A 16,190-nucleotide genomic window follows, 5' to 3' on the forward strand; every position below is an offset into this window, starting at 1 on the left:
GTTTTAGTCATTTATTCAACCAGGATGCAATCCACATGGTTACTATTTCTTTGCATTGTTACTACCTCAGAGGTTTGGGGTGTCTATCTTATTTGTCTGTTTCTCAATACCTAGCATGTTTGCCACACATGAGTCCTCAATAATAAAAGAGGGTTTTAGTCATTTATTCAACCAGGATGCAATCCACATGCCTATTAGTAGCAAAACACTGTCTACGTTGCTTAAAGACACAGAAGTACAGCAGCAAACTCTGGTTTGAAGAATCTCTGAACCAGGGACACAGGGACAAAGCTACTTTTGCCATAAGCCATGTGAGCTAGGGTAAAGCCTGTGCTAATGTAGGAAGGTATATAGATGAAAAATTCCTCAATATTCAATATAATACAATACACGTTTTAGGTGGGATACATTTTATATCTAGTACTGTTAGTTTTACGAAGTAGATCTTGTTACTCTTTTTGTATATACGAGGAGACTGGTGTTCAGGTACACTAATCAGGCATGTCAGTTATATTTCACCAAGTGGCTGAACCAGATTGCCTAAACCTGGCTACACTGACTTCTCCTTCCATATTAGACCCCGTTTATGCATAAATATTCCTTTAAGATAGCATCGAGTCCAGTCATGTGAGAAATGCTGCTGCTGAGATACAAGCAGTCTTCTCAGAAAAAAAAAAATCACGCTTCCTTGCTTCTTCTGGAGATTCTGGTCAGGCTCAAGTTTTGGGGCTGGCAAGAAAATGGAAACTCCATCTTGGCCAGTAGGTGCAAGTAGTGATTTTGCTGATCTAATCTGTTCTATTGTTCTATAGCCTAGGCAACAAGTGGCCTGATTAAGAACATGTGTTCTGCTACATTTACAAAACCTTTCCCAGGTGAACACACAAACTAGCCTTTGTGTAGTAATGGAGACTTCTGCTAAAGCCTTTTCAGATGCTTTTTTGGCACTGTCTAGTTTTAGCCTCTTTATGTGTAAATTTTGTTTCTTTTTTTTTTCTTTTCTTCCCCTCCCCCCATTGCATACAGTTCTACACACTGTAGAACAAACTAGTAAGAGGGCCTTTTCCAGAAATGCCAGAGAACTTACAATATATGTACACTTTGAAGGTCTTTTAATACTAAGTCATGTAACAAAATATAACTTAGACTATTTATGATAGATCTTCTTATATGGCATTATTGATAAGTTATGTTACATTTTATTTTGTAATTTGAAAAGTAACTTTGTTTTTAATCTGTTAACAGAGTCTTTAACATTTCAACTAAGCAATATAACACATAATAAAGTGAAATACAGAGAAAAAAATTGAATGTTAGTATATCCAAATTTTATGTATCACTTTGAATTATAAACATGGCACATTTTATGTCAAGTGACATAATGTATAGCCAGCCTTCATTTCATTTACTCATTTCCTTATGTTATTAAAGGTCATAGACTTTTTGTTTTTGCTAGTATGCTCAGCAAGCAAAATATTTCTCCTTAAAAAAGACAACAGTTTTCTTTATTGTTCCTATTTCCATTTTTAGCTCTTAGACTATTTTGTTCAATTCCTTCACCTGCTACATTGTATTTTACTGTATTTCTTTAAGGAATTTATTTGTGTTTACCTGTGTTTTCCTATATTTCTTCAAAGGAGTTCCTTATGTCCTCCTTTAAGGCCTCTATCATGTTCATGAGATGGAATTTTAGGTCCTTACCTTGCTTTTCATGCATATTAGTGTGGCTAGGGCTTGTTGTGGTGGGAGAACTTTGGGGTGACCTTAGCCAAAATGCCCAACATTGGAGAAAGGGAACTCAAAGAGTCCACCTCCAGTAGATAGACAAGGCCTCAAGGGCAGGGACATGGTTACTAGCCCACAGTCACACATAATTCCTGACTCAGAATTGTTCCTGTCTAAAAGAACTGCAGGGACAAAAGTAGAGAAGAGACTGAAAGAAAAGAGGTCCAGTGACCAGCCCAACTTGGGATTCATCTTATGGGGACACCAAGGCCTGATACAACTATGCTATGATGTGGTTACCGACTGGAGCCTGGCACAGCTGTCCTCTGAGATCCCCTACAAATAGCTGACTGAGTCAGAAGCAGATACTTACACCAAATCATTGGTCTGAAGTAGGGGACCCCCTATGGAAGAGTTAGGTGAAGGACTGACGAAGCTGAAGGGGAGAGTGACCCTATAGGAAGACCAGCAGTTTCAACTAACCCAGACCCTAGGGAGCTCCCAGAGACTGAGCCACAATCCAGGAGCAAATATGGCCTGGTCCTAGGCCCCTGGCACATATGTAGCAGAGGTCTACCTGGTCTTCACTCAGAAGGTGATTATGTACTTAATCCTAAACAGGCTTGACGCCTCAGGGAAGGGGGTTGGGGGAAGAGAACCCTCTTGGAAGCAAGAGGGAGGAGGAATGGGATGAAAAACTATGGGGGTATAGAGAACTGAGGGGGCAACAACTGGAATGTAAATAAATAAAATAATTTAAATTAAAACACTGCATTGACAAAAATGGAGAAGAGATTGAGGCAAGAGCCCAACTTGGTATCCATCTTAAGAGGAGGCTCCAAGGCCTGACAGTACTACTAATGCAATGTTGTGCTTACAGACAGGAGCCTAGCATGGCTGTCCTCTGAGAGGCTCAACAAGAAGTTGACTGAGACAGATGTAGATAATTACAACCAGCCAATGGACTGAAGTCCTTGACCCCTGTGGTTGAAATAGGGAAAGGCTGGAAGAAGCTGAGGAAGAGGGCAACCCCATAGGAAGACCAGCAGTCTCAACTATCCTGGACCTCTGAGATCTCTCAGACACTGAGACACCTACCAGGCAGCATATACGAGCTGGTATGAGGCCCCTGACACATATACTGCAGAGGATTTCCGGGTCTAGCCTCAGTCAGAGAAGATACTTCTAATCCCCGAGAGACTTGAGGCCCCAGGGAGGCCTGGCACTGGTGCTGGGCAACATCCCCCTTGGAGACAAGGAGGAGGAGGGATGGGATGAGGAACTCTGGGAGTGGGTACTAGAAAGGGTGTAATGGCTGAACTGTAAAAAATAAAAGTAATAAAATAAACCATTCAACTAATAATAATAAAAAGGACAATAGATAAATGAAATTTTTATTAAATGACAAAATGTGTTCAGAAAACATATTTAATGATATTGATAGTAAAGACACAGTTGTATTTATGAAAAAGAATACCCTTTTTCCGCAGTAGAACACTGGCGTGTTTCCGTCCATTTCTGTTCTCCACATGGCAGGTATAATTAGCCAAGTCAGCTTCTACCACTGAGTCAAAGATAAGTGTCAACTCAACTTCTTTTTCTCCAAGATGCTCTTTGAGGAGCCTGAAAGAAAGACAGTAGACTTGGGTGTGTTGGTTTGAAAGAGGCAGAAAGCAGTCATACAACTACAAGATGCTAAACCAGCACTCCGGCCTCTGGACTCTATTGGATACAGTGCTCTGGTCAGAGGCGTGTGAGTATATCACCTCCAGTAAGAAAACAGAAAAGGTAAGGAACAGAAAAGAAAGTAAAATCAGACATGGGGAATTTACTCATCAAAAAAAAGAAGCAACAACATGTCACTGGGCATTGATAAATAGAGTATATATGATTTGTGTCAAAACAAGGCAACATTGGTTTTAACGTTCTAAATTGAGCTTATGAATACTAGTTGGATCTTTACCCAATGACACAATGAAAAAAAAACTGTACGAGCATAGGTTTTATGTTAGAAGTTAGGCTTTATAAAGGGGTTAAAGAAGGGAACATTAAAAATGGTGAGCATAGGCACTGGAGAGATGGCTTAGCAGTTAAGAGCATTAGCTGTTCTTCCCGAGGAGCCAGGTTCAATTCCCAGCACCCACATATTAGCTCACAACTATCTGGAACTGGAGGATCTGACACTCAAACAGACATACATGTAGGACAAAGACTAAATGTACATAAAATAAACATGTAGGACAAATGCTAAATGTACATAAAATAAATAAATAAAATTAATTAACTAATTAAAAACGGTGAACGTAAACCTGGGAGTAGTGGCACATGTCTTTCATCCCAGCACATGGGAGGCAGAGGCAAGTGGATATTTGTGAGTTTGAGGCCAGCCTGGTTTACAAAGTGAGTACTAGGATATCAGAGGCTACACAGAGAAACCCTATCTTGAAAACTACCAAACAAAAGCAATAACAACAACAAAAGCAACCAACCAGATAAACAATCAAACAGGCAAGCAAAGAGCACATGGTGAGCATATGTACAATGAATAGAAGATACTTCGTGAACATAAGCAGAAAGTACTTAGTGACTTTTGATCTCCAAATATAAGAAAACCTCCCATTTTCCCACTTGCTTGTTACCTAATACAGTACTTGGCCCAGTCTAAAACCTGCCTGCCTGTCCACCCCATGGAGCAGATATCTCTAAAGCTGCTCCCATCTTCTTCTTCTACTTCTACTCATGGAAGAAACCTTGTTCTCAGTGATCTTTTCTCCTAGTCTCACTGTTTTCTTTCTGGAGCAAGGGTTCTTGGCGGCCAGAAACAGAAGAGCTGCATCACTAGCACTGGTTCCTGTCTCTTCCGAGACAGAAGCGCTGCATCACTAGCACTGGTTCCTGTCTCTTCAGAGACAGAAGAGCTGCATCACTAGCACTGGTTCCTGTCTCTTCAGAGACAGAAGAGCTGCATCACTAGCACTGGTTCCTGTCTCTTCAGAGACAGAAGAGCTGCATCACTAGCACTGGTTCCTGTCTCTTCAGAGAGTAAGCGTCTTACCATTGTCTAGCTCTTTCCTCATTAAAGACATTTCTGCTTCCTCATGCTTTTGACCAAAAAATAGCATGGGACATTAGGGAGTCCCATGGAACATTAGGGGGTGACAAAAGGAATTTTTATCTTCTTTATGGTCATACAATCATTAATAGAGAAAAGGCTTCTCTGATTGACCAGTACAAAGTCAATCTGGGAACTTTCGAAGTCATTTCTCAACTGGTGCTGCATTTTAACTCATCTTTAAACTGGAAAGAATACAAGCTCTACTGACAATGAAGCAGGGATAATAAAATGAGTTCAAAGAAGTGATTGGAAAAATAAAAACAACCACTATATCACATTTAAAAAACCATTATCAACTACAAATATTTATTTGAATGAAGATAGATTTTATCAGATTTTGGCTCATCCCAAAACATTGAATTTTAATTATGTTTTTATTAGTATTTAATATTAGTTTGGTTTACACTTTTTCCTAGTTCTTCTGGAGATGGAAAATCTTTAAGTTAAGTCAGCAGAAGAGAGCTGCTGGAATCAGGGAGTCCCTTGTACTGATATGAAGCCTAAAGTAAGTTCTATACATTTTAAAACTTAACCCTGTTTCTGTTTCCCTCCGTTATCCAAGACTTGATACTGTGTGAATATAATTCAAAAGAGTCTTCATGATCTTTTGCATGTATGTATTTTTAAGATCACATGTTATTTGTCTTTATATTAATTGCCTTACTGACAGCCTGAAGCTAGAATTCCTCATCTAACCACCCCCACCCCTTGCCTCTCTCAGCATACAATTGGAAATTTATGATGTTTACAATTTACATTGACTTCTGTTCTCTTTGTTTTCTCCCTTCCCTTGGTAAATCCCACTGTATTCAACTGTGTTAGCATCATGTAAAAGCGCAGTGGAAGAAGCTCTAGTAGTTGGAGAAGCTGCAGAGGCGCCACAAATTTCATTTGATTTAAAGTATCACATGGAAGGCAGTCACAGTCTCTGCCAGGCACGGGGCAGAAAGCTGATCCTGTTCCATTCCACAGAACGTTTCCCTCCTCATCTCTAATGCAGTTTCCAAAAACAGATCTTCACAAGCTGCAGAAAGAATTTGGAGAGAGGACTGAAAAATGATCCTTCTTCATTCTATTAATATATATGAGGTGTCTTAATTATCAGCTCTTAAAAATCTAGAGGTGATTTGCTTTTTTGGAATTAAGCAGGGGGATGGTGTTTATGTCTGTCATTCAGTCTGCAGAGTAGTCAAACTTTCCTACCAAAAACTGATATATGAAAATCCATCAATGATGCTTTTTCAATGCTGAATAAGTACCTAGCTCTGGGCTAAAGACTTAGTATAAGAGAAATATAAACATTCTAAGGCTCAAACCTGATGCATTCAATTCTAAAATTTAAAGGAGAAGGCAAAATCTCCACAATTGAAAAGCTACAGGATGGAGGAGGTTAAGAAGTATTCCTGCCCTGATGGTGATGACTATAGAATTTCAAAGCACACAACGTAAAGTAGCTTTAAAAATAGACTTGACACAGTGGCTAGGCTGAAGGAAAAAGATATTGTTTTCCAGGCAAAGATAGTGGTGACTATTTGTAGAATGTGTGAAAGCTAGACACAAAAAGAGACTGGTTTTATGACTGATAGAGGTTAGAGGTGAGGGCATCCTAGGATGCAGTTCAGATAACCTGAGAAGCACTTCATTTTAATGATAAAATATAGACATACTAAGAGTCGTGTAAAGTTGAATTTATTTTTAATCATTTATTTTGGGTATAAATCATCACCAAAAATGGTCAAAAATTGATGTTTGGACAAATGTATTTATCCATTGGACTTTTGGCCAGTAGAATGTATTCTGGTGTTTTGTTGTTGTTGTCATTGTTGTTGTTGTCATCGTTGTTGTTGTTGTTGTTGTTGCTCTGATGATCAAAACAGCTTTTGGACACAGAACTAGTTTATTTAACTTAATTTTCAAATCACAGTAGATGATTGAGGTAAGTCAGGGAAGAAACTCAAGGCAGAAATCTAGAGGCAGGACCTCCTGTCTGCCTTCTCCATGGCTCATACTCAGCTAATGTTCTTATACATTTCAGGCTATCTGCCTAGGCCCAGACACTTACAGTGAGCTGAACCCTCCCATATTAGCCAAGAAAATCACAGACCAGATGTCCACAGGTCAATTGGATTTGCACAATCACAATCAGTTAATTAAGATTTCCTTTGCCTACGGGGCTCTAGGATGCATCAAGTTGACAATAAAAATTAACCAATACGGTGACCCAGGACTAGAACTTTAATGCAAGCTATATGAAAAGGTAAACATTAGAAAAAAGTTTTAAAGATTAATCCAGGTGATGAAAACTACTACCTTCAAAATATTACAGCTAGAATATATTATTAGAAATTTTAATAGAGTGGCTATGGTAATGCTTTGTTCAGTTAAGTACTTGTTACACAAGCATAAAGACCCAAGTTCATCTCCCTAACAAATGGCAAACCAGTAAACACAAAGGACAGAAGCATACATCTATAATCCTAGGGCTGGGAAATGTGTCCATAGAAGGGTTGGCCCTTGGGGCTTGCTGGACATGTATTGTGCTGAATTAGTTAACTCCAGGTTTGGTGAAAAACACTATCTCAACAACAATAATAATAATAATAATAATAATAATAATAATATAATAACAATAACATGTGTGGGTATTTTACTTACAGGACATAGAGAAATAATTTTGAACTTGCTAGGTATCTGTTCCTGTACTTACTTTTATACTGTTGTACATTGCTATGCATGCTTCTGTGGGAAAAAAGACATCAGTGGTCTTCCTTGGCGTCAGACACTGCATACTATAATACTGATATTCAAGGCAATATATAACAATAATGTTATAGTTGGTTACAGGAGTAACCAAACAATTACTTAATTAGATTTGAGGCCTGATCCCCATGTGATCATAACACATAAATAACAAAGCCGTAGACCCTAAGGAAGAATATACTATTGTTTTATCTAAACTCATATTGCCTAACTCCATTATAAATATTTGTTACATCCATAGATTTCTCTCTCTCTCTCTGTCTCTCTCTCTCTCTCTCTCTCTCTATATATATATATATATATATATATATATATATACTGCCTCCACGAAGGCAAAATTAGTGTTATTAGACAGAATTTGGTAATTGTGCCACATACAAATACAGACAGACACATGCACACACACACACACACACACACACACACACACACACACACACACAGTGAGAGAAAGAGTGGGGAGAAATGAGAGAGAAATATACAGATAGTGAAACAAATGAAAAATTACCAACTCTTCATAGATCTATTAGATAATCAGACTCTTTCCCGCTAATATTAATGATTTTAGATTAATGATTAATGATACTCAGAGCAGAAGCCTAGGAGCTTGAGGTAATACTATTAAGAGCATTTAAAGTACAAATACCATGCTATACACATACATGGAAACATCCCATCAATATAAACTTTATAGTTTGTATATCAGCTAAAACTAACTGAAAATTTAAATTGTATTTATGCATTTAGGCTCAGTACTCTGAGCCTAAGAGTTAAAAATTTATACACACAGTTTGTCATAGGCAGACTCCATACGTTGTAAGTTTTGCCTTTAGGGGCAGTACTAATTCAGGTAAAATTCAGATATCTATCTTTCAGGCTTCTGGCAAGTGGAAAAGGAAATGCTCATTTAAAAAATTAGCACAGGACACTCTGTTCCTCTTCTTCTTCTTTTTTTTTTTTTTTTTTTTTTTTGAGGTCCATCCTCATAGGAAACTAGTCCATTATCATCAAGGTGGTAGCAGGACAGCATCCAGGCAGGCATGATGCAGGCTGGGCTGAAAGTTCTACATCTTCATCTGAAGGCTGCTAGGAGAATACTGGTTTCCAAGCAGCTAGGATGAGGATCTTAAAGCCCACACCCATAGTGACACACCTATTCCAACAAAGCTACACATCCAAATAGTGCTACTCTCTGGGCCAAGTGTATTCAAACCATAAATTCTGTTCCCTGACCCCCATATGCTTGTTCAAACATATGATTAGATGGGGGGTATACCTAAACATAGCATAATGCAAAATACATTTAGTCCAACTTCCAAAGTCCCCATAGTCTATTGCAGTCTCAACAAACTTAAAAGTACAAAGTTCAAAGTCTTTTCTGAGATTCATCGAATCACTTTAGGCAATTCCCAACGTAAGACAGAAAACCAGCTGGGAAAATTCTAAACCCTATATCTCCGTGTCTGATTACAAGGTGGTCTTCAGATCTCCAACTCCTTTTTCATCTTTGTTGACTGCAACAAACTTCTTTCTCCTGGGCTGGTTCCACTCCCTGTTAGCAGCTTTCCTCAGCAGATATCTCATGGCTTTGGCATCTGAAACATCTTGGGGCCTCCAAGTCAACTTCAGCATTACAGCTTCTTGTTTCAATGTCTGCAATCCACACATGATACTTTGGGCTCTCGCAAAAGGCTAGCGTCCCTTCTCCAGCTCTACCCTCTGTAGCACTCTAAGCTCAGGTTGATCCACTCCACTGACACTGCTGTTCTGATTATCCCATGGTACTGACATCTACAATACACTGGGGTCTTTCATTGCAACTAGGCTTCACCAATAGCCTCTCATAGGCTCTCTTCATGGTGCCAAGCCTCAGCTCCTTTGCATGACCCCTTAAGTCCTGGACTGTCAATTACAAATGAGACTGCACTTTTACCAATGGCCTTCCATAGCTTCTCACAGTGCTCAGCTGCTCTTCATGACCCCTTCGTGCCTTCAAAACAGTACCACCTGGGTGACTCTTACACATTACCAAGTCCAGATGCAGCACAAGCTACAACCTATCTCTGCAACACAGCTTCTTCATGCTCTCAGAAAACACTTTCCAGAACGTTTTACCTCAGAGATGCTGGTTTCTTCTTAATCACCACGAATTTCTTAGCTCCAGTTAACCAGCATCAATTGTCCCAGTAGTGCCTTCTATTTTTCACTCTAAAGCCAGAGCCATGTGGCCAAAGCTGTCATGTTCTGCTCTTGCTGGGGCTGGAACATGCCCCGCCTCCTTATTCTATTACCAGATTTTTCTGTTTTCTGACTTCCTCTCTGCCTAAGCTTGGCTTTCCTGGAACTTGCTCTGTAGATAAATCTTGAGCTCAGAGATCTGCATGGCTCTGTCTCCTGTAATGCTGGGATTAAAGGCATATACCACCATGACTGTATCTAAATTTAGCTGGGTAGGATCTTGCCCCCAAGTCCCGTAGTCTGTTATTGCTTAGAATATAAGATTCAGTTCCATTTAACTTCCTGGTGTCCCTGTAATACTTGAACTGTATATTTTATATTTTTCCTTTCTATGCTTGTTCAAAATGCTCTGCAAGAGACTTGCCCAGAGAACAAAGTCTCTGCTGCAATTTTTTTGAGACTTCCTTTGTCAATGCAATTAATCTGAGTCTCTTAACCTTAGCCAAAGACAGACTCTTCAGACAAGGGCAAAAAGTAGCCACGTTCCTCACCAAAATACCACAAAAACAATCTCTAGGCCACATATTGAAATTCCTCTCCTCTGAAACCTCTTGGGCCAGGTCTGCACAATTCAAATCACTCACAGCAACAAAGTTTACCACATTCCTACTATCCCATTAAGCCCCACTTAAAGCATTCCATGGCTTTCCAAATCTAAAGTCCCCAAATCCATATTCTTCCAAACAAAAGCATGGCCAGGCCTATCGCAGCAATACCTCAGTCCCTGGTATCAACTTTTCTCTTAGAGTTTTACTGCTGCAAACAGACACCACAACAAAGGCAGGTCTTATAAATGACAACATCTAATTGTACCTGGCTTACAGGTTCAAAGGTTCAGTCCATTATCTTCAAGGCAGGAACATGGCAGCATCCAGGCAGGCATGGTGCAGGAAGAGCTGAGAGTTCTACATCTTTATCCGAAGGCTGCTAGCAGAATACTAATTTTGAGGTAGCAAAGACTAGGGTGTAAAAGACCACACCCACAGTGACACACCTACTCCAACAAGGCCATACCTCCTAATAGTGCCACTCCTTGGTCCTAGCATATTCAAATACTTCTATTCAAAGACTTGGATACAAAGACTTCAGCAAATTATCAAACATGTTGGCATTTAAAGTCTGAATGTGTATACATAAAAGTTACACAGAGCTTTCAGGTTATTGGAGTAAGCTGAGTCTGGCAGCAAAGCAAATGAAACCAGACTTGAAACTCTAGGGCTCTAGAAAATATTGTTTGTCCTAGCCAGGCATAACATGCCTATAATTCTTGCACATGGAGACTAAGGCTGGAGAATCAGTTCAAGGCCAGCTTCAGCTACATAGCAAGTTCAAAAATAACCCAATTCTACCTGAAACCCTGCCTCACAGACTGGGCTTACACTACAAAGCCAGCTTGGACAGATTGAGGTCTTTGTGGACCCTCTTGTGATTTTGATTTCTCTTGCTTTTTCTAGTTATACCAAAATATTACAAATGATACCTCTTTATATCTTTTATTAATCAGAATTTGGTTGATATTGTAATGATTGATATAGAAAAGTGCCTAGCCTTACGGCACTTGAAGTATCAGGGTGGGTAGATACCTGGCGGGGCAGGGGTGCTACCCATTAAGAGGAGAATGGAAGGGGTTGGGGAAAGATTGTGGGAGCGGTGATTGAGAGTGGACAGTGAGCAGGATGTAAAGTGAATAAGTAAAAAAATTAAATTTATAAAAGAAAAAAAAGAAATTATATGTATCCTGAGCTTATAGAACTATAGATTACAAAGGGTGATTCCCAAGGTAGACTATGAGTTTTAGCTCATGCTATTGCTTAATAGTGTTTTATCACTCATAACAAATACCCCATACTAATGCAAGATAGTGATGATAGAGCAGGATGGGAGAAGGTAGAGAGGGATATATAGAAGTTCTTCATACTTTCTGCTAATCATTTTTACTGTATCTTTTCATAAAAATTTGCTGACATATCTGCTCACTTTATAATACATAGTACATAGCTATTCAAATATGCTTAAAAACTCATTTACCTTTGTCTTTCCAAAATGTTTCATAAGAACAAGAGTGATGGGATACAACAGCAACTCCAGCAGTTGGGGGACAGAGGCAGGAGGACAGGAAGCTACAGGCTGGCCTGAGCTACATAAGAGATTCCTAAGTACCAAACCAAACCAATACTCAAAACATCCCAGTTTTATAGGACAGCCAGCACTGTTGTACCTAAATTCAATCACAGAAAAGTTGTTTTAGAAGCTTTCAAAAATATAAGGAAATATATGAATAATTTCATAATAAATTCAGAGTCTTAATCTTATATGAGATGTACAAGTTCTCTATAAAAATAGTAAAATGATTAAATAAATGGCCTAAATCGTCCTAAACAAGTTCAGGCATGCCCATATGTGGCATTATTTAGCCATACATTTTTATCATTAGTACTTAGCACAGTGCCAGTGACACCAAGAGAGCCTGGTTAAAATACAGTGAATAAGTAGGATATAATGTCTTTTGTTTTATAAGGTACAATACCATGGAATTTCAAAGAAAACCCCAAAATGCATATACATAATTAAAAGAAGCCAATCTGAAGTAAGAATTATGTGCTGTGTGATGTGAAAACAAGCTAAACAAAAAGATTGAAAAGAAAAGCTACCTGATGTTGGATTCCGACTGTACAATGTTTTAGAAAAGGCAATTATTTACAGTGCAAAGATCTCCGGACTCCTGATTTGGAAGGAAAGAGACAAATCCATGGGGCAGAGAAGCTTCTTAGGGTAATGAAAGTATTCTGCACAGTGCTATCCTGGCATATAACACATCCCTTTACAGGTTTTGAAGTATGTGTAGTGAAAAGTACCAGGAATACCTGTTGTTGTATACTGCAGCCTTTATATGATAAGGATACGTCAAAGTTAACAAATGTATGAATATGGGACTGATTATGGGATGGGGTAAAGGAGAAACTCTGCCTTTCATTTTGTTCTGCAAATTAACTCCTTAAATTTAAATTCTGAATGTATGTGTAAAATGCTACTAAGATGTTATATGAGTTTTATTTGCTACAATCAGTGACATTAAACATTAAAATGCCACATTCCTAGAATTGTGATGAGCAACACTGTTTCAAGCTATTTTTCACCATCTTTCATTGAACTCCCTCAAGTATGTTTAACTATAGAAATGAATGGAAGGGAAAAGCTAAAATAATAAAACTGTGATCTGCCTTTATCTGTGGGTTCTATATTTACAGATTAAGCCAAAGATTTAAAATATTTGAAAATAATAGTCCCAGTCTTAAACATGTAAGATTTTTATTGTGATCTTTCTATGATTCATGTAGTATAGCAACCTTGTATAGAGCATTTACATTATACTGGGTATAATAAATGAATCGGGGTGATTTTGGGAATAAGGAAATGATTTCTGTGTGATTTCTCTTATATATAGAATTTTTTTAATGTGTATGAATCTTTTGTCTGCCTCTATGCATCTAAACCATGTGCAAGCAGTGTCTGTGGAGGCCAGAACAGGGACGCAGAGTCTCTGGAACTGGAGTTACACATGGTTGTTACCCTCTGTGTGGGTGCTGGGAGCTGAACCTCAGTCCTCTGGAAGAGTAGCAAGTACTGCTGTTAACTACTGAACCATCTCTTCTGGTCCCTTTGTAGTTGATTTCATAAAGACTGAGAGAAAAATAATGATTATCAGATTTGGGGAAACTCAGGGCATGTCCAAGCAATGCTAAGTTACATACGTAATTGTGAGAGATATAACAGTTTCAGTATGTTACTATAGAATAAAGTGATTATAGACAATAATAAGAATACACTTCAAAGTGTAGAAAAATTTGAAAATTTTTATCATTAAGAAGTGATAAATACTTAAGGGAATATGTTTATTAAATTGATGTATATACCTGTATTGAATCATAATATATATCTGTATTGAATCATTATATCTATACCATCAATATGTATAAAATTTATTATTTTTCTTAAAATAAATTCAAAATATATGAGAAATGTGTAGTATATATACATTTAACTCTGCCATTTTATATAAGATACTTTAATATCTATAAAATTTTGGTGTCTTTCACAGGTCTAGGGGACAATAGCACATGGAAATTGTATGAAGTCTGTGTTTTACTGGGAAAAATTCCCAAGTAATTTTAAGTTTCTTCCAGTAGAAATAGTGCTCTTAGTCATTTACGGAAATGCTGCATTGAATATTGTAGTGAATATTGTAGTCTGTTTGCTTTATTGCACACCCATATCATGAACTCTGTTACTCCACAAGTACTATAATGTCCAGAGAGTAAAGAGTTGGGACCAATAGAATAGCTTAGTACGCGTAAAAGCACTTGTTACAAAAACCAATGACTTGAGCTAATACCTTTAACCCATAAAAAAAAAAATCCTGATGCAGAGGTGTACATCTGTAATCTCTGCCCTTTCCAGTGAGATGGAAAACAGAGAAAATCATTTAGAAGCTGGCAGGCTCACTAGTCTGGCGTATGACAACAAGAAGCAAGACCCTACATCAACAAGATGGGAGGAGAGATTTTCCTCCTACCAATTTTCCTTATACCTACACACTTAGGCCATGCCACAGTCCTGTGCACAAATAATTAGCTATGCCCTGGTGATTGTGCGGTTGAATCGGAACTGTAGCTTGACGGTACTGCTCAGCACATCAAGTTATCATACTATTTATCACCAGGCTGGCAAAAGACCAGAATTTGAAGCAGGTTCTACTAAAGATGTGTCTGTTTTTAGTATTTTGTTGTTGTTGTTGTTATTTTTTCGCATTTAGAACATCACATTTATTGTGTGAAACAGTCTTGTTTTCTTCTCAAAAACACAGTTATAATATGGTCTAATATGTGCAATATAACAATGCACATGAACACTAAAAGAAACACTGTTTTGTTTACTAGCAAGAGTAGAACTTCAGGTATTCCCAATTAACTCTCTTTTGTGTTGTGTCTAGGTTACAGATACTTCTGTTTTGGTTTTGTTTTTGTTTTTTCAAGTTTTTCAAGACAGGGTTTCTCTGTGTAGCCCTGGCTGTCCTGGAACTCACTCTGTAGACCAGGCTGGCTTCAAACTCAGAAATTCACCCACCTCTGCCTCCTGAGTGTGGGTATTAAAGGTGTGTGCCATCAAGCCTGGCCTTTACAGATACTTTTATTCAAGCTATTATGCATTGTACAGTTTTATGTGAAATGTGCATATTAAAATACTCAAATTAATAACATACATTGTAGCCTACTAAAGGAAATAACATTCAAATAAGATCTTTCATTTTGGGTTTTTTTTGAACAAGCATGTGTGCATTCGTTTATTTATCTTTTTTTAGAGGTTTTGTTCATTTACATTTTTTTATTAGGTATTTATTTCATTTACATTTCCAATGCTATCCCAAAAGTCCCCCACATGCTCCCCCACCCACTCCCACTTCTTGGCCCTGGCGTTCCCCTGTATGGGGTCATATAAAGTTTGCACGAACAACGGATCTCTCATTCCACTGATGGCCAACTAGGCCATCTTCTGATACATATGCAGCTAGAGACACGAGCTCCTGAGGGGGGGGGTATTGGTTAGTTAATCTTGTTGTTCCACCTATAGGATTGCAGATCCCTTTAGCTCCTTGGGTACTTTCTGTAGCTCCTCCATTGGGGAACCTGTGATCCATCCAATAGCTAACTGTGAGTATCCACTTCTGTGTTTGCTAGGCCCTGCATAGTCTCACAAGAGGCAGCTATATCTGGGTCCTTTCAGCAAAATCTTGCTAGTGTATGCAATGGTGTCAGCGTTTGGAAGCTGATTATGGGATAAGTGGATATTAGCCCAGATACTTAGAATACCCAAGATATAAGATACAATTTGTAAAACTCATGAAACTAAAGAAGAATGAAGACCAAAGTGTGGACATTTTGCCCCTTCTTTGAATTGGGAACAAAACATCCATGGAAGGACAAAGTTTGGAGCTGAGAGGAAAGGATGGACCATCTAGAGACTGCTATCCGGGGATCCATCTCATTTACATTTCAAATGCTGTCCCCTTCCTAGTTTCCTCTCCGAAAATCCCCTATACCCTCCCTATTGTTATTTTGAAATCATAGTCTGAAGCATTATAAACTTGGGACTCTGAATCTCTAAGTAAGCAATGAGGTGAGACTGGTAACTGTACTATTCCTGTAGCTGTCTGCTGTCTGCTCACCTAAAGAGCAAAACCTAAAAGAAGCGCTCTGGAAGGGAATGGCAGCATAGCATTTAGATAAAGAACATAGATGCAATGAATTATTAGCCAAGTATTGGTTAATTGAATTGGACAGGGCTGGGGATTAAG

The 16,190-nt window shown here is 38.4% G+C and overlaps 1 protein-coding gene across 1 annotated transcript in view; it reads right to left on the reverse strand.

The window, feature by feature from the left end:
- Il1rapl2 (interleukin 1 receptor accessory protein like 2) overlaps positions 1-16,190 on the reverse strand; it is a 664,928-nt gene that overhangs the window by 25,651 nt on the left and 623,087 nt on the right. The window contains exon 7 of the mRNA XM_085838339.1: positions 3,203-3,348. Coding sequence (XP_085694465.1) covers positions 3,203-3,348 — 146 coding nt within the window. The remainder of the gene's footprint in view (positions 1-3,202; positions 3,349-16,190) is intronic.

This window comes from Mus caroli, unplaced genomic scaffold (assembly GCF_978045245.1).
Source record: "Mus caroli unplaced genomic scaffold, Mus_caroli_1 scaffold_5, whole genome shotgun sequence".
Taxonomy (NCBI): domain Eukaryota; kingdom Metazoa; phylum Chordata; class Mammalia; order Rodentia; family Muridae; genus Mus; species Mus caroli.